At 42.4% G+C, this 26,708-nt stretch overlaps 2 protein-coding genes across 2 annotated transcripts; one reads left to right on the forward strand and one right to left on the reverse strand.

Moving 5' to 3' along the window:
* The first annotated feature begins 36 nt into the window (after positions 1–36).
* Positions 37–13,636, forward strand: CAT (catalase). The gene is made up of 13 exons (XM_058807832.1): positions 37–267; positions 3,872–4,043; positions 4,893–5,003; positions 6,349–6,479; positions 7,054–7,158; positions 7,494–7,619; positions 8,022–8,213; positions 8,952–9,104; positions 9,221–9,359; positions 10,368–10,498; positions 10,799–10,906; positions 11,445–11,531; positions 11,948–13,636. The coding sequence occupies exons 1-13, from the start codon at positions 202–204 to the stop codon at positions 12,011–12,013; spliced, it is 1,587 nt and encodes a 528-aa protein (XP_058663815.1). The 5' UTR covers positions 37–201; the 3' UTR covers positions 12,014–13,636.
* Positions 13,637–17,839: 4,203 nt separating this feature from the next.
* Positions 17,840–26,302, reverse strand: LOC131559379 (acyl-CoA (8-3)-desaturase-like). The gene is made up of 12 exons (XM_058807704.1): positions 26,057–26,302; positions 24,110–24,220; positions 23,202–23,399; positions 22,743–22,844; positions 22,457–22,585; positions 21,542–21,602; positions 20,804–20,880; positions 20,408–20,505; positions 19,682–19,778; positions 19,338–19,417; positions 18,565–18,690; positions 17,840–18,477 (listed from the first exon to the last, which is right to left on the reverse strand). The coding sequence occupies exons 1-12, from the start codon at positions 26,300–26,302 to the stop codon at positions 18,426–18,428; spliced, it is 1,377 nt and encodes a 458-aa protein (XP_058663687.1). The 3' UTR covers positions 17,840–18,425.
* Between the last annotated feature and the right edge of the window lie 406 nt (positions 26,303–26,708).

Raw genomic sequence — 26,708 nt, forward strand, 5'->3', positions numbered from 1 at the left:
CTGTATTGGCGGTGCCTCCCGCTACCCGCGGCTGCTGCGGGAGGGACGCGGCGGTGGCGCAGGGTCCCCGCGGGGTGACAGCGTGACCGGGCCACGGCCTGAGCTCCCCGCCGCTGCTGCCTCCTCGCCGGGAGCGAACACAGCCCCGCCGCTCCTCTCCTCGCTGCCCTTGCTGCCTCGGGGGTCGCCGGAGACCGCAAAATGGCCGACGGGCGGGACGACGCCGCGAACCAGCTGGAGCAGTGGAAGAACCAGCGGGGTTCGCAGGTACCCGCCGGGCACCGTCGCTCCCCGCTACTCCCGCGCTTCGCATCCCCCGGGAGCCGCGGCGCCGGAGGGCGCAGAGCCCCGCGGAGTTAAGCGGGATGCGGCGCTCCGAGCGCCCGGGCGTCCCCGGGGCAGCGGCGGAGGGCGAGGCGCCCTCGGCCCGTCCCGGCCTCGCCCCCACGGTTGGAGCTGTGCCCGGGAGCAGCGAGGCACGGAGGGCTGGAGGCTGCCAGCTGGCCCCGAGCGATACGGGCGGGCAGCGCTGCCTGGCCCCGGCCGATCCTGCCCGGCAGCGCCGGGGCTGCGCTGCGCCCCAGGCGCGGGCCCGCGGGCAGGCATGGGGGCGATGTTCTTCTGTCTTAAATCAGAAGTTTGCGTTTCGGTTTGCTGTCACGGCGGTAGAGCCCGGTGAAAATGTGACTAGGGAATAATAGAAGAGATAAAGCACGTTCAGCAGTGTGTGCAGGGCCAGGAGTTGGACTCGGTGATCCTTGTGGCTCCCTTCCAGCTCAGCGTATTCTGCGTGACCAGACCGAAGGGAATTTTTTAGGAAGAAATTCTTCTCTGTGGGATTGGTGAGACCCTGGCACAGGTTTCCCAGAGAAACCGTGGCTGCCCCATCCCTGGAAGTGATCAAGGTCAGGTTGGACGGAGCTTGGAGCAGTCGTGGATAGTGGGAGGTGTCCCTGCCCGTGGCAGGGGGTGGAATTCAATGACCTTGAAGATCCCTTCCAACCCAAACAATTCTCTGGTCCTATGAAGTGGACTGGGACAGGTGGCTGGCTGAAATCGTAAGGGCATGTAATCAACAGAATGGCACTCAGTCATCTGAAGCTGTAGAATAGACTCCAGATATTTAGGTTAAGGTGTAAATGTTGCAAGAGTTCGCTTCCCTTCTTCGTCAAATCGCTGTGACAGTTTCCACGTGTCGTTTCTGACGAAACGTGTATTTGCTACTAAATACATTTTGTGCTGGTTTTAAGTGGCAATCTTGCAAGATGTAAGTGGATGTTTCAGTTCCCATCGGAGCTGTTAAGTCGTCTTAATTTTATTTTTTCTCTCGGTTCCCAATGGTACAGTGCAAAAACTACCTGATGGCTTGTGACTCCATCATATCCTAGCATGTGTCATAGTAGTTCCTTTTTTATCCATGAGTAATTCTTTTTGTAGGGATGTCAGCTTTTCTGTAGCAGAGCAGCGTTTGAAAAGAGGCCAAAGTTAATTTGGAGATTGGGAGGCAACCCAAAGTCTGTGTTGCATAAGGAGTCATGAGACTTTAAGATAGAAAGTAGGGAGGACTTATTAGAATTTTAAAGTGAGTTGTATGAGGTGCAAAGTATCAGTAACGCCTGGAAGTGTGTACTTTGATGTGTGCTGTTTGCCATAGCAGCGACTAAAATTCTTCTGGCTTTCCTTCCCTTCTTTTTGTCATGGCAGGTTAGTGCTGTAATGAAATACAGATCTGAAAGCTCTTACCTATCAAGGTCTGGGCTGTGTGCAGCTCCCAACCAGATTGAATCACAGGCTTCAAACAAACTCAGGTCCAAAAGTAGTGTGAGAGTTCTTCCTCAAACTGTGGTGTGGGGTTTTTTCTTCTCTGGAACTTACTTTGTGTGCCTCAACGTTATCCTGAAACTAAAGTGACTATCTCCTTCCACTAAGTAAAGGAATATTCTTTACTTCTAATGTGAACACTAGAAAGTCTGCCTACACAAAGGAGTCTACAGCCACAAAGCTGTTAATTTTTTTTTACAGCCTTAATGTCAACAAGTTGTGGTTTTAGCAACTACTTCTAGTGGCCTTAAATATTGGCATTTTAGAATAGTCTATAATAAATAAACAGTGGAAAATATACTGAGAACAATTTCTACTCTTGCATATTTCCCATAAGAAGCTATAGATAACCTTTTGATTTAAGCAGATGTTTGTTAGACTTGAAATACGAATTTGGCTTTATTTAACTTCCCTGTAACTTTCTGAACATCATGTTTATATTTGTAACCAGTTACTTATTGTCTTTTATAATGTTTGTGCAGATTTCAGTGTAGGTGAGGATTCCAGGCATCCCAGAGGAATTGGATTTATGCTTAAAGCTTTATGCTAATGAAGTGGTGAAGCAATAAAGAACGTGGATATTTTGGGAATTTAAGCCAGCTGCAGTAGCACGTGCTGCACGTTAGTAGGAACACAGTGGAAATGCACTTATCCTCTCAAATGTCTTTTATGTGGTTATTCGTGGACCTGAGTGAAACAAAGGTGTCTGGAACTCCCTGTGTTCTCTGCCTCATCCAGAGCTCTGGGTGTGGATGTGAATAATTATTCTTTCCTTGCCTTTGTGGGTTGCCTTTTGGGGGGAATAAAGTCTTCTATCAGATGGGAATCTTGTCTGTTTGCAGTAATTAACCCCCTTAAAGCAGAACTTAGGGTAAGAATTGGAACCCCATGCAGTCACTGTTAGAATAATGAATGCTTTTCTCATCAAGAATTGCTTCTTCATTCTCTCCACCATCCCTTTTCATTTATAGAACTTTAAAGGAGGAGAACTTGTCAGGAAGGGCTGAGGGAGTTTGTGCTGATGTGGTTCAGCTGTGTGGATGCTTCTGGATAGTGTGGATGGAGAGCCCATATGGAATTATGTCAGTTTAGTGCAAGCTGTGGTGGATTTATTGTTAGCTGGAATCTGCGACTGTTTGAGCTCACCCTGTTGAAAATTTTGTGTTTATTTTCTTTATTTTTTCCTTGGTCCTTATTTTTTTTTTTTTTTTGTGTTCCTATAAGTCCTTTACAAGGCTCCTAACAATAAATGTACTCCAGAAAGAATTGAAAACTGTGACCAGCAGGTCTCTGGAGCTGATGTGCCTTTCTCACTACATTTTCCACAGCACCCATTAAACAGGAATATTGCCTTAGAGGAGCATATAACCCCACATGTGATGCAGATGAAGTCTTTTCTACTAGAATCTTTTAATGAGAAAGTTCTATTCTCATAATATTCTCATAAACTCAGTTCTAGTGCAGGTGTTTCTTGAAGTTGTAGGACATTTCCTGCCAGTAGAGCTTCTTAGGGTTTGTGTTAATCTTAGTCTTTCCATGGTGCAGGAGTCTAAAATGATGATTCCTCAGGTATTCCTACTTCTGTTGTTTTCCATAACTCTTCCAGACCACTACTAATTAAGGAAACCCCATTTTGGTCTGGCTGTAGCTCTTTCCTTATGTCTCTACCCCTGTACTGACAATACCTCCTTCTTCCTCTCCTTTCTCCCTTATTTTCCAGCAGCTGCTCTTGTTTTAGTTTTTTTTTTCCATCCCATATTTTTCTTGAAATGAGTTCAGTGGTCTTGACAAGAAACACTTCTGAGCCACAGAAAACATTCCTGGATTTTACATGACTTCAACTCTCCTTCTTAAATTGTCCTAAAACTTTGCTTTGTAATTTAGGTAAACATCTGTGTGTTCTGTAACTTCCCCCAGAATCTGAAGTCATTTTGCCACTTCTTGTTGATATGTTCTGTGACATGTAATGATTGAGTCATGCACATTGTGTGGCTCAGATCCAGAGGGTTTTTAATTTCTGGTGTTGAAAGTGACTTTCTCTTGCTTCCAGAAACCAGATGTCCTGACCACAGGCTCTGGGAACCCCATTGGGGATAAGCTGAATATCCTGACAGTGGGGCCACGTGGACCTCTTCTTGTCCAAGATGTTGTTTTCACTGATGAGATGGCTCACTTTGACAGAGAGAGGATTCCTGAGAGAGTTGTGCATGCAAAAGGGGCAGGTATGTTTAAAATCACATATTTTCTATGTGTAGAATGAAAGAGCTTTTGAGTAAATGTGTAGATTGTGATGCCTAAATTACATTGTTATTTATGATTTAGTGTTACTAGCTGTAATAAATCAGTATAAACAACAGTGGTAAGACCTTCAACTCAAAACTTGAAGCACTGCAAAATTTACAAAAATGAGAGAAAATGTGGCTATAGCCCCTCAATTTTTACTGTATCTGTTGTAGTCTCTGCTTCTTCTGTCTGTTCCTCCCCATCTCTATTCAAATGTTGTTTCCATGTTACTTAATAGGGAATTTGGCTTTGTCTTCTAGTGTATGTCTGCCAAAGCAAGCTGATAATCTAATATTTAAATTAAAAAACCTTAAACCTTTAAAAAATTATTCTTGGTCTTAGTAAGGTAGAATTAGTACATTGAGTTTTGTTATGCATTGCCCTAGAAGGAGCAAATATGGGGCTGTATTTAAAATGTGATTGTACATGGGAAAAGTTCCTCTGTGGGGGTGGAAAGGGTTGTGTTGCTTCACCCAGCTTACAGATGCACCAAAAATTCTGCAACTCATAGAAGGATTAAAGAAATACCTACATTGCTCCCAGATGAATACACAGATCTTGGCAGAAGAGCATCTTCTGTGCTGGGAGCTGCTAAGAGTCAGTTAAGGAGGAGAGAAAGAGCAAATAGCTTGTGTTAAATCAGTTTCATTTTGTGAAAGAAAATGGAGTGTTTAGAGCATTGTTTAAACTGGTGTACTTCCCTTGGACTTCAAGTTGTATGTTAACAGACAAGCTAGGAGTGGGAGGAAGGTATTTGGATCTGATATTTTGAACTTGCTGTTCTTCAGGAGCCTTTGGCTATTTTGAAGTCACTCATGATATCACCCAGTACTGTAAGGCAAAAGTGTTTGAGCACATTGGGAAAAGGACTCCGCTTGCCATCCGCTTCTCCACTGTTGGTAAGGCTCTAAATTCCCTTTGTGTCTTCTGCATGTGTGCCCTGAGAGCACTGTTTGCATTGTGGGGCACTGAAGGGTGTCTGCAGTGCTTGCTTCATCTTCTCTGACATTCACTTGCATGGAAGACCTTAAGCAGCTTTTGCCCCTTTCTGTCAGAGCTCTCTGGAGACACTTTTCTGTCTGAAATGTGAGAGAGAGGGCAGCCCAAGCTGGTTTTTTCTGACAGAAAACTTGCTTTGTTTCTGGTTGGATCACAGTCAACACTAATAAGTTAAATACCTATCATCTCTTATGCTGCAGGAATGTTATGGGGATGAATGATGTAAACTAAATACTGGGCAAATGAAAACAAAAAATCTTCCTTAAATAAACTCTGATTTCTTAAAGATTGGAATTCACAAACTAGCAAAATCTTAAATGCTATTTGTTGAAGCTGATTGTGGTCAGTAGCTTGTCTGATAGAAAAATTATAATTCATGATGTGGATGTATTTAAAAGGAAAGAAATCCTAATGAGGATTCAGTTCTGGAAGTATTGGAGAGAAAAAAGTAGTCCAGCAAGGCTCAGGGAGCTGCTGGCTTTGGCCTACTGGCTGTTTCCAGTCTTAAATCCCTTAGGATTTAGGGTGTCCTGAGTGTTGTACAGGGTAAGGACACTGTGCTGAGTTTGAAAAGTGGACTGCTGCTGGAGCAAGTTGTTGCATCCTTCCCTTCCCTTTGCCTGCCCTGTTTGGACACGTTCCCTCCCTGCTCGTCTGGAATACACGAGGTTTTTAACGAGGGAATGAGCGTCCTACTGATTTCATCACAATTCAGCATTAGCTGTTCTGAGCACTTCTGGAACACTTCTGCACAGGTGGTGTGCTAAGCACTTGTGCTCTGGTCTCAATTCCCATTGAAAATCCCATCCGGGGTGAAGCAGGAGGAATTAAAAGGATTACAGCTCTTCCATAGTGTTTTATTAGGCACGCTGGTTAGATTGCTACCTTTCAGATGAGAGCTTTCCCACTGGGATTTGGTGTACAGAAACAAATGTGGGTTTAGATGATTCAGCCTTAAAATCTGATGATGTCTCTCTTAGTGATAATGCAAATTCCATTCTTAATTGGCTCAAGTGGATATACTTCATTTTTTCCTTTTTTTAACTGAGGCCTGAATGTTTGGTCGGCTTTACACTTTGAAAACTCTCAGTGCCTGAAGCATTGTTGAAAATATTCATACAATTCCTTGGTGTAGAAAAGACTGCAATAAACCTTGCCCTTTTAGGATTTTATGGCCTATTTTCAGCTCATATTTATATGCATTTCCTATGCTAACACTTCTGTGTGGTCATGTATTTCTTCAAGCTGGAGAATCTGGCTCAGCTGACACAGTTCGTGACCCCCGAGGCTTTGCCATGAAGTTCTACACGGAGGATGGGAATTGGGATCTTGTGGGAAACAACACTCCCATCTTCTTTATTCGGGATGCAATGTTGGTGAGTAAGCACAAAAGTTCATTCACATCTTGTTTTGGCTTCCCTCAGAAGCAAAAACTTGGTTATTGGTCAGATTGTCTGAACATTTTTTACTTGGAAAGATGTTCTGAAGCAAAAGTTAATAAAGAACTAAAGCTTGATAACTTAGATGGTTTCATGCTTTTCACTTGAACTTTTCACTTGAAAACCTTCTTGCCAATTCTGTTTATTAAATCTGGGGTTTTTTGGTCTTTTGGCATAAGTTTGACAGCAGCTAGCAGAGGGGTTTTCCTTGAGTGCAGGAGTTCTGCACAGATACTTCATAGTATCTCTGTATTCATTTATGAGTCACATAAACACAGAAATACAAATCTGAACAGTTTTATCTCTCACCTTATCAACCACAAAATGAAAGCATTCTTTATCTCTGTTTATTCTAATTGTGAATGTTTGACATTACCCTAATTTTACTGACTGGTCTGTGAATTAATGTGTTTGGCAGGAAGGGTATGGCAGTAGAAGATTTTTTTTCAGTGATCTTACAGCTTTGTCTTGTTTTTCTCTCTTTTTCCTTTTCAACTTCTGGACGAATTAGTTTCCCTCCTTCATCCATAGCCAAAAGAGGAATCCTCAGACTCATCTGAAGGATCCAGACATGGTGTGGGACTTCTGGAGTCTTCGCCCTGAGTCTTTGCATCAAGTAAGCTTCTCCTGTGACTTTATTTTGTATGATAAGATAATCATGTTATGACAGCAGGTTCTTAACTCTCTCTTTTCCATGTTTGATTTAGAAGTCTACATAGTCTTATTTATATTTTATTTAAATATGATTTTAAATTATTCATACTTACCTATGCTTACAGGGGAGTCAGTTTTATTTCATTAACACCTAAAGTAGAAATTCCTCAAGGAATTCCTGACAACATTAACATAACTCCCAGTGATGCAGATTAACAATAAACAAACGTAGTCTGGAGTGAAGAATTTCTCCTTGATATGCTGAGCCCATTCATAGCATTTGATCCCTCTCTTCAGGTGTCTTTCCTGTTCAGTGACCGTGGCATTCCTGATGGCTATCGCCACATGAATGGATATGGATCACACACCTTCAAACTGGTTAATGCTGATGGAAGAGCAGTTTACTGCAAATTCCATGCCAAGGTAATCATTTTTTAAATTGAAACTATACATCATGCTGGATAAAAACCATAAAGATGTGTGACTTTTCAAGTTTAATTCAGGTTCAAAGGTTTGTGGAGTCCTTGTTGAGTATCAGTTTCATACCCTTAACCAGTAGGAGAGGCATCTGTCTTCTATTCATTTACTAGACTGTAAGAAACTCTTATTTGGGCATCTGTCTCTTGTTAATGGAGCACTATCAATGAACTGATTTTTGTCTGGAAGGCAGCTGTTGAATGTACTATAAATCTAAACTCAAGTTACTGGAAGTTAGAACTTGGACAGTCTCATTCTTGGATTATAAACCTTGTTAAAATCCATTCTTGATGAATCATCTCTGTAGTACTTTATGCATGCTGTAACTGGTGCTTGCATTGCTTTTAGACTGACCAGGGCATCAAAAACCTTTCTGTGGAGGAAGCAGGAAGATTGGCTTCTACTGATCCTGACTATGCCATACGGGACCTTTACAATGCCATTGCCAAGGGGAACTTTCCCTCATGGTCCTTCTACATTCAGGTTATGACTTTTGAAGAAGCAGAGAAGTTCCCATTTAATCCTTTTGATCTGACTAAGGTATGTCTGATAATTCTGGGAATATTCAGTTTCAGGTAGTTTTTAAGTGTATTCTTTATTGTAGAGCCACGATGAGCCAGGACTTCTGGAGTGAAGCTGTAGTTGTGTTATATCTGATGTTACTTTTCCTCAGGGAAATATGGGTAGGGCTTGATTCCAGGCCTGCAGATCCCATGGCACTTCAGAAGTGTGATCTCAGATCAGAGTCACACCCTGAGCGTTGCTGGTCTCATTTTGTCCCACTTCCAATAGCTGCTCCTAGAAATGCCTCATTGAAAGATGACAACATAAACTAGCGTTGCATAAACTCTTTTTTTACCTCTAACACCATTCTCCCCAAGTGGCTAAAGACCTTTGAACTTTAAAAGTGCAGCTCAGATGGCAAAGAAAATGCCAGTTAAGCCAGTTAAGCATTTTGAAGGAGCTGAAAACATTTGTGCCACCAGTTCCACCCACGCCCTGCTTCCCTAGGCAGCTTTTCAAGGGCCTGTGGGTATTTCGTTCAAGTACTCAAGTGCTGAGATTATGCTGGGATGATGAAATAAGTTGCATTAATAATCTGTGTTGATTGCAGAAGGCTTCTTAAAATAAGACATTCCTCAAGGTTTGTTAAGAGAAAAGAAACTCAGTAATGTATTTTATTAACCTAGACTGAAATCGGGTGAATTCTGCCTGGCGGTTAAGCTGCATAATACTGTAATAATGTTGATTTTACTGGATGTGTGTTGTGTCTTACAGGTTTGGCCTCATGGTGACTACCCTCTCATCCCTGTGGGAAAGCTGGTCTTGAACAGGAATCCTGTCAACTACTTTGCAGAGGTGGAACAGATGGCTTATGACCCTAGCAACATGCCTCCTGGAATTGAGCCCAGCCCTGACAAAATGCTGCAGGTAAACAGGAGGTGTGACCTGAGGAGCATTGGTTACTTTGCTGCTTATGAAAGCTTTGAGTTGACATGCCCCAGTGTTTTACAAGTGGTGGTTCGTGTTTGTGCTCAATGTTTTAGGGGCGCCTCTTCTCTTACCCTGACACCCACAGACACCGCCTGGGCCCCAACTATCTGCAGATCCCTGTCAACTGTCCCTTCAGAGCCAGGGTGGCCAACTATCAGAGGGATGGGCCAATGACTGTTTCTGACAACCAAGGTAGCTAGCTTTCAATATAATAATTTCAATATAATCATGCTCAGGCATGGGCTACTGTGTGCCCTTCAATTCATAGGGGGCTTATGATCCATGTTTATTATCTTTACGTACTTGTTAGAATGCTTGTAGATCTTCTCTGTTAATCCAGTAAAGGAGACTTGGGATATTCGGATACGAGATGAGGAATTTGTTTGAAAGTATAAAAAGCAAACAAAGCTTAGGATGTGTTTAAAACTTAATAGAAAGGTCTTTAACAGGAAAGCAGTTTGTGGAAGAATACCTGCAGTCAGGTTTTAGAGACTGACTTGGCTCAGTCCACATTTTTGCTTTCAGATTTCTGAGAGATTGTGAAAGACAAAAGTGAAAATGCCAAGAGTAGAGCTGTCACTTCCCCTCTACTGAGCAGCTTCTGTTCTGTCAGGGTTTGCCCAATAGTGGCTGTTTTCCACCTGAGAGTAAACAAGGATGTACTTAAGCTGTGGCTCATGCCAAAATATGTGTTCCTCTGGGCTATGAATTCAGACACGTGCTGAGGAAGGAGAGGGAAATATTTGAAAAACAGGAACTTGAGGACAGCTGCACTTGTCCCAGAACAGATAATGAGTTTATTTTTATGCAGTTCTCTTAGTTCACTAGGTGTTTAAAATACACCCCCTACACAGGGAAGCATTGTAGTACTTCAGATATGTAAATGATTGTGTTTTTATGCTGCCTTAAACTTCAGCCATGACTTTCTATTATAATTGAGAAATATTGTTGTGGCCAGGTTTTCTTATTTTTGAATCAATATTCTCTGAAAAAAGCTGTGGAAATTCTCTTTGTAGCAGGTGCTGTCAAGTACTGGCTTGAAGGTGTTGACAGAAAAATGCTGGCAGCTGTTTTTAATAAAATGAATCCTGTCTCAGTAATTGATTTAGATTCCTCCAAGCAAATAACATCCTCTGTCTTCTGATTTCCTTGAAAGTGCTCCCATCTGATTGATTTGGTTTGGGGATTATTTTTTCCCAGGTGGTGCCCCAAATTATTATCCAAACAGCTTCACTGGTCCTGAGGATCAGCCCCAGCTGAAGGAGAGCCGCATGTTTGCTTCAGGGGACGTGCAGCGCTTCAACAGTGCCAATGAGGACAATGTGACCCAGGTGGGGCTGTGGGAAGGCTTTGTGCTGCTTGGCACACAATGAGGAATGTGTAGGGTGTGCGTTAGTGTGAGTTCTCACAGAATCTGAAATTCAGATTTTGGGCATTGTTAGGTAGAGGCTCTGACTTGTTTTCTTGCCATTAGTGTCTGGAGAAGTTGTTGGCATATTTGCCAAAGAAAAACCCTGACAGATTGGATGCCTTTTAAATGTTTTGCGTATTCTAAGTGTTACTTGACTAGGAAGCGAAAGCTATTTTTATTCACTTTTGGGACTATCAAAATAAACCTTTATTTCCTTTAGGTGAGAGAATTCTACCTCAAAGTGCTGAACGAGGAAGAGCGCCAGAGGCTGTGTAAGAACATTGCAGAACATCTGAAGGATGCCCAGCTCTTCATTCAGAAACGAGCTGTAAGTGCCTTTGGGTTTATTCCAGGTTTTCTATCAGCCTGGTAACATTTTCATAATGACTTCTGGAAAGGAAGATCAGGAATTCTCTGAAAAGGCTGGATTTTTTCTTACTCTGGAATTCTCATACTTAAATATTTGCCTATTTACACAATATAGCATCAGTATATAACATGTTAAAGTAACTTGTTCCTGGGGGGAAGAATGGGACAGGTGTTGAACAAATGTTTAGCTCGGTGTTTTAAAAATCAGATGACTGCCAGAGTAAGGTTTTGCTCTAAACAAGGAGAAGCAATGAGGGCCAAGGAGGGATTGGATCCTTATCCTTCCCAGGGCAACTTTGTTTAAATTGGGAATGAGCTCTGTGTGGCATAATAGAAATCGTCTTTGGAGATGTTCATGTCTTGTTTATAACTGATCAGAATTAAACTTTTCTTCCTTATGATACCTACTGCTTGTAGCCCAGGAAGTGTGGTAAAGAACCCTCTTGAAATGGAGGAAAAAATTCTTACCGCCTTTTCTGTTTTGTCTTCCTGTGCAGGTGAAAAACTTCCATGATGTTCATCCTAGTTATGGAGCCTGTATCCAGGCTTTGCTGGACAAATACAATGCTGAGGGTGGGAAAAAGGTAATGATTTTTGTAGTTGCATTTTGACTGGCTGTGAGTTATTTTGGCTTCTCTTGTAAATCCAAGGACATGAGAAATTAGTCTTGATCCCCATTTGTGCTAAAGGCCAGAAGTCAGTGCTTACAGAATTGTAAAATAAGACAGTCCTCTAATAACAATTAAATGTTGATTAACTGGTGGTGTACAAAGACTTTGTTTCAGTTGAGGTTTGTAGGGTTTCTGGAAGGTATCTGTACATGATATAAAATGTGTTCAGGTTGGTTACCCACCCTTTGAGATGGTAATGAAAAATTGCCACAAGCCTTTCTTGGGCTCAGTACTTGCTCCAAAGAACAACTCAGTTGATTCAGTTTTTTCCTGCAGGTCTTTACTTTAAATAGAACTTGATCTGAGTTTTTCTCTTGCTTTATTTTCAGGATGTAATTAGAACATACACACAGTCCGGAACTCATATGTCTGTCAAGGAAAGATCCAACCTGTAAATCTGCAGAGAGCTGCTCTGAATTTTGCATCCTTCCAGCTGCACAAGAACCTGTCCAACACTTCAATGAATGTAGCAGACTTGTCCCCAAGCACATTTTACAGGTGTGATTTACTGAGCTTTCAAGTGCTGTCTGTACTCAAGACCAGGTAACACAAGCTCCTATCCTAGTGCCTTTCAACACTAGTGCTTTACTGCTTGATAATAACTTAGGGGATTTTTAAACAACTCATGGATAAGAAATTGCCTTCATTTCTAGGAGCAAACAGAAATTTAATCAAAATACTGCTTCATTTTTTTTTTGTTGTACAACTTTCTTGGCTAAATCACACAGTAGAATTTCTATAAGGGCAGTGTGGTTGCCCTCATGGAGAAACTGCTTAAAAAGTTGCTGCTGTTCAGTATTTCTAATAAAGTAATTACCTGTCGGTATTTATGAACACACCTCTTGAATTTCATTTCTGGCCTTCCAGAAGTAAAATGATACCCAGTACCTTGAGTAAAATGTTGGTATGTCTCATTCCTTATGAGTCAGACAAAGTTAATTACAGTTTCATCTAAATACAGTTCAGTCTTATTCCCAATATATATTTTAAGATAATCTTTGCTTACTAATGCTGTGTTGGGATATAACTGACATAAGGGAGGTAGCAAAGGATATTTTCTTATTCCATGCACTGTTCAGCTAAATTGATTACACCTTACAGCCTTTTCAGGGGTAGGAGAATAAAGTGTTCTTTCTAATCTGTAAGACTTTAAATAGAAAAATATTAAACATGCCAAATGTTAATAAATAAACCTTCTAATGCATTAATATTGAAATTCAAGCTCAAAAAATTTCAAAACCATTCCCAGTGGTTGCTGAAATTCTTATTTTACTGCAATAATCTGCTGTTGCTATTTTTTGATCAAGCCAGGGCTAATTTTTAGGGTGATCCTTTCATTAAGGCAGCATGTTTGTACAAATGTCAATATCTAGCAAATATGTCTAAAACCTGATTTGAGGCATGCTGTAATGTTACCCAGCATTTGCAGTTTAGTTAAATAGTGCAAAAAATCTTTGGACCCCAGTTACGTGATAATTATTATCCAAGCTAAATGCAAAGTATTTCAAAGTATACTGCTCTTATCTAAGGCAAATGTAAAAAAAAATCAAATCATAGCAGTTTGGGGGTGATTTGTCAATAATCACTGCATTTCTGGGTCTGCCCTGAGTTGTATTTGACTGGGATTACTTCCTGGTTTAAGTGTGAATTGCCAGGAATGGTGGCAGGTAAAGGAGAGTAGATACTAAATGCTGTTCTGTTAAATTTTGGAGAATGTTACTTGCTTTGCAATTCATTTATCTACCAACCTCTTGTGAAAAATCAACTGGGGTAGAGGTGCAGTAACATAATATGAACTGATAACCTACTGTATTCTAGGATTACATTGGCTTTTTACCTGATCAGGCATGTGGGATTATCAGGCATGATGATTGGGTGGGAATATTTTGTGCTGGAGAGAATCCTGACAAGTTTTGGAAAAGAGTAAACAAGGCCTGATCTTCTAATTTTGTGTCTGCTAAGTGATTTATTGTTTTCTTTTATTTCTGAAATAAATGGAATGAAAAATCTCTTGGCAACATGTTTTCTGTGCAAATGTCTTCAAATACTTTGTGTTAATCTAGGAAGTTCCAGAAAAACAGATGAAGGTATGTATGAAGTGGTGCAGAAGTTGTAGGTTGGATGTACTTTTTGCAGCTGCCTTTGTTTTAAAAACTCATGTTTCAACTCCACAGTTGTGTTTAAATGACTTAAATGACCTGTGTTCTATGCTAAACTGGCTGTGACAAGTGTACAGAAAACTTGGCTTTTCCCAAAGCTGTGGAGAGCACTAGGCAACACTGGAAGAACAGTAATGTTATTTCTTCAAATAAATAAGACAATAAATCCATTTACACCTTCTTATTTTGAGATTAAAGAGACTGTTGACATGACAGAACAGCAGTTTTGTTTTGTTTTTGTATTCTGTTCAATTAAAATCAAACATTCCTTTGCCAGGTTGTTGCAATATGATTTCAGTGATCTGTAAAGCAGAATTGCTCAACATTTTCTTATTCCTGTTCTATTTTAGATGCACATCTCCAGCAGTGGATTTGGGAATTAATTTGAAACTAATGTTAGGGAAATTACAGCTTCTCTAGCAGTACCTCTTCTTTTAATAGGCCTTCATTCCTAGGTTATTTTTTCTTCCCCAGTATATTGGAACTTGAATATCCAAAAACCGTGAGCAGATTTCAGAATCACATTTGTTATAGTGAACTGTGCCAGGAGATGAGGAAGTTCATGGGATTGCTAAATGTTATGTGGGGAGTAAAAAAGGGGTGAGGTAGGTTTGAATCAGACTTTCCAGTGCTTCAAAGATATTGGAAAAAGCCCTGATTTCCTTTCTGTAGTGCAGCTTATTGATGAGAATTGCCTGCTAAGCAGTGTTTGGGTGTCCATAATTTCAGCTTCCAGTTAACCAGTCACTTTGTTTTGCCCAGTATTTCATAGCTGTTGCCCATCTTGCAGAACGCTGTTTGTTCTCTGTTTGTATAGCTCATCCATGAATTCTTGCAGGCAGGTGAGTCACCATTTTCTCACAAAATGTTTTATGAGGATGATGAAGCCCTGGCTCAGGATTCCAAGGGAAGTTTTGGGTGCCACATCCCTGGAATTGTTCAAGGCCAGGTTGGATGGGGCTCTGAGCAGCCTGGGATGGTGGAAGCTGTTCCTGTTCCCTGCAGGGGTTGGACTGGGTGAGCCTTCTGTGACTGTCTCTACACTGTGAGTTCAGATTGCTGTGAGACTCCAGCCCAGCGCTGCAGAAGTGAATCGATCCACTGATGGGTTGTGTGTTCTTATCTCCTGCTGATAACAAATTGCACAGAGATCTGCAGTGCAGGGTAAAGCCTGACCCTTGCCCTCCCCAGGTAATATTGCTGAGCTCAGTCTGAGCTGATGTTTGGGGTCAGAGTTGTGTGGCATGCAGAGGTGGCCTTGAACATAACCACAATCCTGACATTGGAGATTAAACACCACAAGTGGCCTAAAGTCATTTTGGACAGAATTGGGAAAATAACTGAGACTCTCTTTGAATTTTAAGGCAGTTTTGCCAGGTTTGTGGCATTCAGGATGATTCCAGCTGGGATGGATCAGTAAGATGAAGAAGATTCCCAAAACCAGCCCTGTGTTTGCAGAAGGTTACACATCCAGGAAAGCAAATGAAGGCTGAACAGCGAGGCAGTGGTGTAAAAATAACAAGCGAAGTATTTGATATGTGAGTGTTGATGATGACACTTTTCCAGCCTGGATTACGGAGCAGAGCCTGTGTGGTTTAATTGTCTGATGAAAGCTTGGATTTTGTCACCCTGGAATTCTACCCAAAGTCAGACTTCAACCCAGAGCAGCTGGAAAAATCCTTGCACTGCAGGCCCTCAAGAGCTGGGCTGAAATTTATTCTCAGATCACAGACTGAAGCTTGATAAACTGATAGTTTTACTTTTTTAATGAAAAAACATACTGAATATTTTTACATCCTGCTACTCAGAGCAGTTCAAATACTGGAAATCTCTAATGGACGAAGTCAGAAGGAAAACTTCTTTTCCTGTTTCATAGCATGTGATGAACCACAGAAATCCCTTATATAGATTTGCTGTGTCTGTTAATTTCAGTATTTATTCTTTGCTTGTTTCTCTCAGGTTCCCCATTTTTAAACTTTGACCAGGATTAGGAACATTGGGGTTTTTTTAGATGTTTGTTTGGGTTATTTTTTCCAATATAACAAATGCTTGTACCTGTGATTATTGATTCAGGATTGACACAGTAGTAGATACACTTTCCTACTCAAACTATTGTATGATTCTCTTTTTCACACTTGGCAATCTTTGACCTTGTGTTTGCATGTTGTAAGATTTATTGAGGAAGAACGTTGATGGCAGGTACTGGTTACAGACTCAGTTACAGTTGCAACACTCCCCAAAACAAATGAAAATACAGAATTTCTGCATAATCATAGTTCCTGTGTTCTCTACAAGGTCTCAACAACACTCTCAACTTTGGAAAGCCAGGAATGAAGAAATCTTTTTTTTTTTTTTTTTTTTTTACTTATTGTGTTTGTGCAGAGTCCAGGATGCTTTAGCCACTCTTACGAAAAGTACTGAGATTTTATTGGAAAAAAACTTCACTTTGAATTTAAACTTTCAGTATTATTTCAAGTAGGAACTGTGTTCCCTGAACCTCTGATTCCAAGATAATAGTGTAAGAAAAGAATGAAATTTTGCCCTTCAGAGTTGCAGGAATCAAGGCTGTATTTTAAGAGTAAGCCAGTTAATATTTTGTATTGTTTTCATCGTCATTCACATTTAAGGAAGATAATCTGCTGCTGATGCTGATTTTTTTTTCACTCTGTTTTCATGTACCATAACTTTTTTTACAGAAGTGAGTAGGTTTTGTTTTGTTTTGTTTGATTTTTTTTTTTTTTTTTGTGGGGGGGAGGGGGGCTTTTTGTTTTGTTTTGGGGTTGGTTTTTTTTGTTTGTTTATGCTTTTCTGTTGGGTTATATGACTAATTTGTATGTGTTTCCTTCTTTGGGCCTCTCAGGGATATCTTCTTGGTAAAATCTCACCCAGCTAGCCAATATTTTCTTGAGGGAGTGCAGGCAGCCTTTTATTTGAGAGTGATACTGCTAGGATTGCTCAAAGATAACCCAGGGAAGACTTGGCAGCTGCTCCTGTTTGCTCTGGCATTCATCCATTTATTGCTTAGGCTTTATTTCCTATTTATCCACAGCCCTTCATCTCAGTCTTGCTCAGTCCTCTTGCACACCTGTCCTCACTGGAGCACTGTTGGGTCCTCAAACAATGGAAACATTCACAGCTCTCTTTGTTAATTGCATTTTGACTTGTAGGGGTAATGAATTAGGAGCCCAGTGATGTCAAAGGTCCAAAAATCAAATTATGATCTTCAAAATCAGGCCTTTCATCTACCCAGTAAATCATTTTCAAAGGCTGCTTAAGGTAATTTTAAAAGGCTTTTTAAAGTAGTGGAAATGTGTTTGTGAGTACATGATATTGCTGTGACTTCTGCTTAATTTCTTAATTCTTCCACAGAGCTTTTGGGAATTGCTTCTTTTGCTCCCATGGGTCAGGCTTAGTACTTTGTGCTGTTAACCTCTGAACATAATAGAACTTTTTTCAAGGCAGAAAAATGGTTTAATAGCAAATCTTTCCCTTGTTCTGGCTGACTGTGCAGGGTTAAAGGTTTTTAAGTAATCAGCCAATCATTGCACAAGTAGTACAAAGTCCATTTGTTACATCATCAGAGATTTTTTTTATATCTTTTTACCTCTTGAGTTTTCTATTTGTTAACCTTGAATTACTGAAAAAAGTGTGGTAACCGCTAATATTTAATATTTAAGTGAATTTTGTTGTTCCCATTGTCTCCTTTCCAAAAGCTGGTCTTCCATTTTGGGGTCTGAGTACTCACCTGAGACAAAGAAAAGTGCCTGAACCAGCCTCTTTCACTGGCTCACCTTCTGCCTGGCACAGCCAAAATCTGATCTAATCTTGGTTTAGCTGCAACAGCAACTTTCAGATATGACCAAATGGCTGTAGGTGATTTATTTTACTTTTTGTTTACCTTTCTGTAGTATAGTCCTGGTCCTGTTTAGGTGGGGGAGTGTGTGTGGAGTGTGCACACCTCTCAGCCCAACACAAAATACAAAAAAACCCCCTCAAACCAGATCAGTTTTGAAGAGAGCAGAGGCCTTAAGCTGGCTTTAACCCCATGTGTTTCTTGGCCTTGTGACAATGAGGATTCTCTAGAGGATAGTAATGAAAACCCATTTATGTTTTTATTCACTGCATGTGCACTTGCTACAGTCTAAGTGTTGTTTGTAGGTTATCCTAATTTATTGTAGTTTAAGCACATTGCTGGAACACCATGTTAATCCAAAATCCTTTGCAGTTTCAAATTCAAGTAAGCAAATGCTGTATCAAGCATTAAACCCTCCACATGAGGAAAAAAATAAAAACAAAACCAAAGCCCATGATCAGAGGCCTCTGACATGAAGTTAAGTGTGTGCAGCTCCACCAGTCCATCATCTGACTTGAGCCCGAGCCCAGGCTCAGAAATGCCCAGACTCAGCAAAGAACTCCTCCCTCTTCTAACAATTCACCTTCTGCTTGCCCTGTCCACTCTTAACATATCTGAACCATAACCCCAGGAAAAACCAGAAGAAAAATTCAGGCAGTTTCATCTCTATTGGAATTTTATCCCTTAGTCCTTACTGACTTTCTTCTGCCAGAGAATCCCTTGTGGTCCCTGCCCCTCAGCTTGCTGGGAATGCATCTGTGGCAGGCTGTGAATGGTCACACCAAGCCTTGTCCTTCATTTGTGCAGGTAGGCATCGTGCCAGAGCTCTCCCGAGGTCTTCAGGGAGCTGGGAGAGAGAGAAAGAGGGGACACATCACAGGGCTGCTCAGGGGAGTGTTGCTGGGACAAGGGAATGAGGTTTGTTTTTACTCACTGCACGATGTCTGCAAAGGCTGTGAGCAGAGGCTTGCACTGGTACTCGAGGCCATGCTTGGCACACAGGGACTTCACCAGAGGGGCCACCTTGCAGTAGTTGTGCCGTGGCATCGTAGGGAAAAGGCTGTGAACGGGAGACAGGCAAGCTTCACAGGAAACCCTACCATTAGTGCTTCCCAGGAATCACCCTGCTCACAGCTCCTCTTTCCCCCTGCTGTGCTTTTAGCACAAGGAACTTGTAGGCACTTCCTGCTTTACCCTCTGTTCTCTTCCACAGTTTGTCTCCAAATGAAATGATGTTTATGGAAGAAACTACTTTCCCCTCCATGCCTTTTTCCAGAAGTAGCCCTCTCCATATCATAGAGGAGATGAGCCCATCCTTCATCCTTGCATATCTCACTCTATAGAGTAACAGCATAAAAAATCAGCAGAGGTGGCTTAAAACTCCTATGGCAGACTGAAAACAGATGCTTTAGCCAGGACATTTCCATTGATCCCTAAAACCTGGGATTGACTCTATTGCTGTTCTTGCACTGATCCTGCCCCTGTTCCATTTTCTCTTGTCATCCTGTGGATCCAGTAGAAGTTCTGAATTACATGAATCTCTTTAAAAGTTCCAAGTTTTAAAGATAAACTCATTGCTGCCCCACAACTATTTGTAGAATTCAGAGCAAAAAATAATAAGAAAGGAAAAAAATAAAAGAGAGAGGGGGAAATATTTTTTTCAAAAAGAGAGGAGAAAGAAAATTCCCTCTTGGTGTGAGTACTCACTGATGCTCTATCTGGAAGTTGAGGTGTCCTGTGAACCAGTCATTGAACAGTGACTGTTCCACATTGCAGGTTGCCAGGAGCTAGAGGAGGACAGAGGAAAGCAAAGTCAGAGACAAGTGAAGAGTATGTTTAGGAACCAGGACTCAACCTGGATTTCATTTTGAATTGCCCATGAGTGTCTCATTGCTTTACTTCCTACCTTTTCCATGACTGAATCCATCAGCCTATTAACCTTCACCTCCCAGCCACCAACAGATTTCACCCTTAGTGCAACAGGAGACTTGCTTATGGTTAAAATTTGTACCTGTATGGCCACAATTCTTAAGAAGGGAAAAATCTTTTACCTGAGTAGACACCCAGTCCAAATTCTTGTCATAGTCGATATCCATTGGGATGTGGTTCATCTGTGAGACCCAGACAAACCAGCTGCTCTCCAGCATCCTTTGCAATGAGATGAGAGAACTCAGTGCTGAGTGAGCAGGTCAGCGAGGAGCCATTGAAATAATGGCAAAGCCAGACTTAAAGACATGGCTGAACACTAGCCTTGCTAAGCCAGCACCTGGAAGGACTTCCAAACTCTGGAAGTTTAATATTTCCTTATGAAACTCATGATTATTTAATGTGTTTTGTTAACACTGACTGGTGTTCAGCTTGTTTTATCTGTAGCCAAGGCCCAACCTGATTAGAATCAGTGAAATGATCCAAGGGGAGAGTGTGCTGTCCATTCAAGTCAGTGCTGCTGGATAATACCATTTGCAAGCCCAGGCTAAGCTGTTTTGGTTAAATGTGTCTTTAAACAGCAGCAGACCCAACACTCAAAGCACTGAATGTTATATGAGGTAAGTATTTCTCAGTTTGGTCAGCACTCAGTGAAATCTTTGTTGCCTCAGCTAATGGGGCAACACAAAACTTGCACTGGCAATCGAACAAAAGAATTTATGAATTAAAAAGTAGGCAAAAAAGAGGTGGCAAAGGAGAATGTGGAAATATAAGCATAGAGAAAGGCAGGCAGGTACAGATGGAAAGAATGCATAGAGAAAAGGCTGAAGAACCTTCTGAAGACACATCACCTGAATATAAAATAATATGCCAGGAGACTCTTTGTTTCTAATAAAGATCCATAAGTATAAAAGAATCTGATGTAGAAGGTCAGCATCCAGGCCAAGTCCTACCAAAACCAGAGACAACAAGAAAAGCATGTCTTTATAAATTACATTTGCTTATTTATTTTTTAAACTTCATATAATAGGTAAAAGAGAAAAATTTGCTTTCAGCTTTGACAGGTTGTTTTTTTTTTCTGGAATGGAATGGAATCATCTAGACCAAGCCAACACAAGCTGATGATGCTTTCTCACAGCTTGCTGTAAGAGGTGAATCTGAGCATTCTTGCCCAGCAAGGAGCAGGCAGAAGGAAGGCTGAAGGTCCCCCTCTGACCCCTTTGGGTCACACAAGCAGCAGTACTCACCGCCCAGTACTTCTTTGTGTAGGCAATGTAGAATGTGTGGCAGTGGAAGTAGGTGGGGAACAGGAGCGGAGGAAGAGCTGGAAAGAAAAATTCATCACTGGTGACATCATACATCAGCCTGGGAGGGAAGGGTCCTGAATTCCTGCTCAGTCTGGAGAACTGTCCAGGTTAGGATGTTGGTTTAGTGCCTTGAAACATTTATAGGTCTGACAATTATCTGAGAGTTCTTACAAAACTCAGATTTCGTCTTAGGCTCTTGACTGAGGAACAGCCAGAAATTATTACTTTGAGAAGTGGCTTCCACAGCCCAAAGATTATCTGGCTCCTTATTCCTTGGTGCAAAGCAGGGGAACAACAGGAATGAATATTAAATCCTTTTTCTATCAGGGATTTGGGGCTGAAGAACTCAAACTCAGCCTTCCAAAAGGACATCTCACTTGCAGTTAAAACCCCAAGAAACCAAACCAAACAAAAAAAAACCTGAAACCCACAGACTTTGATACTACTGAAAGATGTGGTAAGATATCATAACCCAGAGCCTCTGTGGAGGATGTGGGAGATCAAGGATAAGATGAGGCAGGTCTCCAACTCTTCCAAAAATCTGGTTGTTATTATTTTGGTTTTTTATTTTGTTCTTTGACTCAGACACCTTTGTTTTTCTCGAGTTCTCCAGGTCAAAAGTAGACTCTCCAAGCCTCTTTAATACTTTACAGGGAATTGAAGGATAGAGATACTCACTGATGAAGAAGTATTTGTGTTGGTGGTTGTAGGGCATGTACTTTTTCTTTTTGATCCCAAGCTGTGGAAAAAAAAACACAGAAAAAAAATATTAGTGGAGACCAGGCAATTTGCCAATTTGCACAGGTAACTTGCTCTTTTCCATTTATTTTCCAGAGGGACTATTCTTGCACACTTCCCACAACCCTCATTCCTTGTTTCATGATTCATTTTGTAAAGAATTAGATATATCAAGGCTAAGTTATGTTAGTGGTCAGAAATACGTATTTTCTCTCATTTTTCCCCCTTATTTCTTCTCTGAGTCTCTAAACTTAAATGGCAATCCCATGATGGCATGGAGAAAAATATTTCAGTGCTGTAGCTGCTGTGATGGCGTCAAGAACTGGTGGGATTTACAGCAAAAGGGGTTCAGCACTCTTAGGTTGTCACTCCTGGCAGTGCCCAAGCAGGGCAAACTGGGAATATCCTACACAGTCCAACAAATTCTGCCCAATTGGAGTTCCAGGAACAGCCCTGGTTTTTTCAGTCCTGCTGTTCCTGTCACAGCAAACTCTCCTAGAAGACATGAACACATCAAAGCCACCCTCTGACTGAGCATCATACATTAATACTAAAATAATAATTCCAGGCTGACTGCAGCCATGCCTTACATTGATTGATGTTTACAAGTTATCTAATGATCATTAATTACTGAGTTGCTGTTCTAGGTCATTAGATTTCTCCAACCATGAATGTGCTGGTGGATTTTCCACCCTATATACAATGCCCTTACATCATGTCTAATTTATTTACATCAACACATCAGCTGTTCAAGAGATTCTTAAATGGACTTAGCGTGAACTGTGGAGAAATAAACCTCATTACAGAAATTGCCATCAAACCTTAGTTTTAGACTTCCCACACCCACTCACTGACCTCCACAGAGAATTTCTTCCCCAAAGTGAAGAGGAAAGGGTGCATATCAATGTCAGGGTCCTTGTGGAAGCAGTTGGGTTTGGCATGGTGCTGGGAGTGCAGGAGAGTCCACCACTTGGCAGAGGCCCCCTGTTCAAGAAAGAACAAAGCATGAAAAGCACTTTCAGAGCCAGAATTCCCTTTACTTCCTGACCCTAATCCTCCCCCCAGTGCTGCACATGCTCCACAGAGTCTTCAGAACACATGTTTTTACAGGAAAACCCCCAGAAGTTTTCCAGGGACTCACAATCAAATGGCACATCACAAACTTGTGTAGCAAGTGGTTCCACTTGGTTTTCCTGAATACTGAGAGATGTCCTAAATCATGCTGTAACCAGGAAGCCTGGACCTGGAGGAGGAGAAAAAAAAACTTCAGGAGGGGAGAAAAAGAGGAATTGAGATGGGCATGGTGCCACACTCATCCTTTGCATTGAAATACCAAGATTTATCTTCCAGACACTGCTCCCAAGTCACCAGCAGAAAGGGACTGTGGAATCCTGACAGTCCTAAGGCTTCCCCCAGAATACATCTTGCTGAAAGAATCCCAAACTAAGTTTACTGTGAGATCCCCACATGCAGAATTTCTTCTTGGTATCCAGATAGTGGCTGTGTTTTTATGCCAAGTGAGGAAGCAAAGGACAAGAAACTGCTCGTTTCTTGTGTGTGTAGGTTGATGCAAGGCCTTGCTGTGGAATTCATTGCTCACCTGGGAAATGGTCAGCAGCAGCAGGGAGAGAACAAAGGGCAGTAAGGATGTCCCAAAGTAGAGGAGGATGAGCCAGGCAGCTGTATCCAGGAGCAGGATGTGAGCCAGGAGCAGGAAGAAGAAGAGCTGGTTTGGCTCCAGGAGTCCCATTCTTTCGACTGTAGCGCGCAATTTCCGGAAATCTTTCACCAGCATTTCCTGGGGGAAGCATCAGGGTCACAATTCTGTGGTTTTAGAGAGCACCACTGCAGCCTCATTACCCAAAAACCACTCTGGTGGGGGGGACAAAGAACAAAGGATCTGGCTAAAAGGGCAAGAGCTGGGTTTAATAAACATTATCTTTGCTCTGCTACAGCTTTTTGTTGAGGAGCCAGGAGCAGCCATCCCAATGTCTGCATCCCAACCCCTAAAAGAAATCCTCCTCAGTGCTTCTTCCATCAAATCCTTGGCAGGCAGCAGAGGGCTCAGCTGAAGTTGTGTTTAGTGGAAGCTGTACTTTGTGTGCATGAACTTCCCATGCCACCTTGTGGTAGGTTTTTGCATTAAATTATTCCTTATATTTGTCTTCACTTTTCCCTTCCCAGGATTAACACGGGAGGATTAAATGGACCTACAGCTGAAGGAGAATATTTATTCTCCAAAAATATTCCTTTTCCTTTTGGTTAGCTCTTCCTCCAAGCAAGGGAAAGAAGAGGTGATAACTCTGCTATTTAGGTAGAGAGGCTGTGACATGAAAAATTCATCTTCAGGGATTTCATATTTACACATTGTTTTTAAGTAGTAGCCCAAAAATGTGAGGAACCTGGTTCCCATTGCTCCAGGAGCTATGCTGATAGAGAAGAACATGGTGTAATCTCAGAATATTTCCCTTTAGTCTCCTTTGATCTGTTTTGTAAGGACAGACTTACATTTTTAGTGGGCTCAATGCTGGGTTGGTCGGGTGCCAGTTCCCCAATCTGCAGTGGCTTCAAGTACTTGCTCACCAGCACCTTGTCAACATGGAATGCCACAAAGGCATCCTGCAAAGGCACAGCAACAAAGGAAAAGAAATCCAGATTTTGTTTAAAAAAAAAATTTAAATTGCCTTTTAAATCACTCCATTCCTGGAAGTGTCCAAGGCCAGGTTGGAGCAACCTGGTCTGGTGGAAGGCATCCTTCCTTTTTTATCCTCTGTGAGAGAACACCACAACAAAAAGCAGCACCAAGAGAACTCCAGAGTTTCAGTGTGCAGTGTCACCCTTTCTAAAATGTTGGCATTAGTTATACTCATTTTTTAATTCCTCAGGTGTCTTTGCCTACTGAGAGCCTTCTGTGCTTCTCACCCTCTCCTGAGCTGCCACCTTTCATGGGTTTCTGCTTTTGGTTAAAATCTTCCAGCTCAATTAAGATAATTTCTTTATTTTTCATAATATATATCCAAAAGATTAAGCAATGGACCTACTGCAAGATGGACAGACCTGTGGCTCAGATCCTGGAGGGCTTAATGATTTGCACATGGAACCAACTACCTACCAACCTGGCTCAGATCCCAGAAACAAAATATCTGGTTCATCCATTGTCTGGGATTTTCCAGCAAGCTAAAATTAAAGAAATCTGGTAGTAGTAACTTGAGAAACGAGTGCTGAAATTACAGAGTGCAAAGTTCAACTAATACACAATTTGAAATTTAAACTTGATGGATTGAAAATTATTTGATTTCCATGAGCCTCAAATATCTCTTATATATGGAAAAAACTGCTGCAGCTCACAGCAATGACACAAGCAAGACCAGGAGATAAGAGGAATCCTGAAGACTTAAGAATCATAGAATGGTTTGGGTTAGAAGGGACCTTTAAAGCTCCTCTACTCCAACCCCACTGCAATGAGCAGGGACATCTTCAGCTATACCAGATTGCTCCATTAAGCCTGACCTTGAGTGCATCCAGGGGTGGGGCATCTCTGGGTCACCTATGCCAGTATTTCACCACCCTCATCAGCAAAACCTTCTTCCTTATACGCACTCTAAATCAACGCTTCTTTAGTTTAAAGCTATTCTCCTTTGTCCTGTCCCTCCGGGCCCTTGTCCAAAATCCCTCTCTGGTTCCCTTGGAGCCCTTTAGGTACTGGTACTGAACTCTTCTTAGAGCCTTCTCTTCCCCAGGCTGAACACTCCCAGCTAGCAGAGGTGCTCCAGTCCTCTGAGCATCTCCATGTGCTCCTCTGCTCTCTGTCGCAGACATATTTTCATTAAAAATCCTTTCCTTAGGATTTTTTCCTCCTGAGAAGCCGAGAGGCCTCAGGAACAAAATGTAAACCATAGTTATCTGCTGCTGTGGAATGCAACAGGTGGATCTGGGATTGGCCCATCTGGAATGTTTATAATTAATGGCCAATCTCAGCCCAACGGGCTCGGACAGAGAGTCTGGGACAGCTGCCTTGGTTATGATTCCTTCTTTTCTATTCTTAGCTTAGCTAGCCTTCTGAGATGAAACCTTTTCTTCTATTCTTTTAGTATAGTTTTAATGCAATATATATAATAAAATAATAAATCAAGCCTTCTGAAATATGGAGTCAGATCTCCGTCTCTTCCCTCAACATAAGACCCCTGTGAACACCGTCACAGCTCTCGCTCCCGCTGTTGCTCTGATTTAGCTGGAGCAACAGCTCCGATCCCGTTCCCGTGGGCTGCATCTTCTCATCTGCCCTGTCCCATGGCATGGGCATAGCGAGGCTCGCACGGAGCGGTCACACTTCGCTCCCCCGGCTCCGTCCCACACCCCGATTCCCGCTGAGGCCGTTCCCAACCCGCTCCGCCCGGCTTTTCCCGGGCGCCCTCCTGCGGCGCATCCCGGCTCCCGCCTCCCCGCTCCGCTCACCGTGGCGTCCTGCCCGGCGTGGCTGACGAGGAGCCGGGCCCCTCCCGGGTGTCTCCGGTAGAAGTGGCTGATGTCGTACACCTTCCTGTGGATCACCAGCCAGCGCTCCTGCGGCGCCGGCCCCCGCCCGTTCCGCTGCCCGATCTCCTCCCAGGTGAAGCGCCGCATGCCCGCAGCGGTGGCTCTGTCCCTGTCGCCATCCCTGTGCCCATCCCGCAGCTGCCCGCCGCCCCCCGGCGGTGCCATGCTGCCTCCTGCCCTCCCTCCTCCCTCCCTCCCGCGGCTGCAGCCCCGCATCCCGCTCCGCCGCGGCATTTAAGGGCGGGAGCCGCCCCGGCACCTCTCCCCGCCTCCTCCACCCGCTCCAGCTCCTCGGGGTTGGGTTTGCCCCCCAGAATTGCCCCTTTCCCACCCTGGTTCTACATCCCCAGTGCCAAATGCCCCGTGGTATCCTCAGGTGGGGGGTCCTCAGCAAGTTCATTCCATTCCCAGAACAGGCTCAGGGAAATCTTCCCTTAAAATACTCCTCCGATTAACCAGGAAAAATATCAATCTGTAGCTTCACTTTTGATGTTACAGTCCACAAACCCTCTGGATGAAACAAGAATTAAGCATATTCTTATGTCTTACTAAAAAACCCAACAACCAAACT

The sequence above is a fragment of the Ammospiza caudacuta genome, chromosome 6 (assembly GCF_027887145.1).
Source record: "Ammospiza caudacuta isolate bAmmCau1 chromosome 6, bAmmCau1.pri, whole genome shotgun sequence".
Taxonomy (NCBI): domain Eukaryota; kingdom Metazoa; phylum Chordata; class Aves; order Passeriformes; family Passerellidae; genus Ammospiza; species Ammospiza caudacuta.

Coding starts and splice junctions, on each gene's coding strand:
- LOC131559379 (XM_058807704.1), bottom strand. CDS start 26,302: ATGGCACCGCCGGGGGGCGGCGGGCAGCTGCGGGATGGGCACAGGGAT. Junction 21,603..22,456: donor GGAAGAAATTCTCTGTGGAG/GTCAGTGAGTGG, acceptor TTTTTTCCACAG/CTTGGGATCAAAAAGAAAAA. Junction 20,881..21,541: donor ACACAAATACTTCTTCATCA/GTGAGTATCTCT, acceptor TTTTCTTTCCAG/CTCTTCCTCCGCTCCTGTTC.
- CAT (XM_058807832.1), top strand. CDS start 202: ATGGCCGACGGGCGGGACGACGCCGCGAACCAGCTGGAGCAGTGGAAG. Junction 4,044..4,892: donor TGTGCATGCAAAAGGGGCAG/GTATGTTTAAAA, acceptor GCTGTTCTTCAG/GAGCCTTTGGCTATTTTGAA. Junction 10,907..11,444: donor TCTTCATTCAGAAACGAGCT/GTAAGTGCCTTT, acceptor CTTCCTGTGCAG/GTGAAAAACTTCCATGATGT.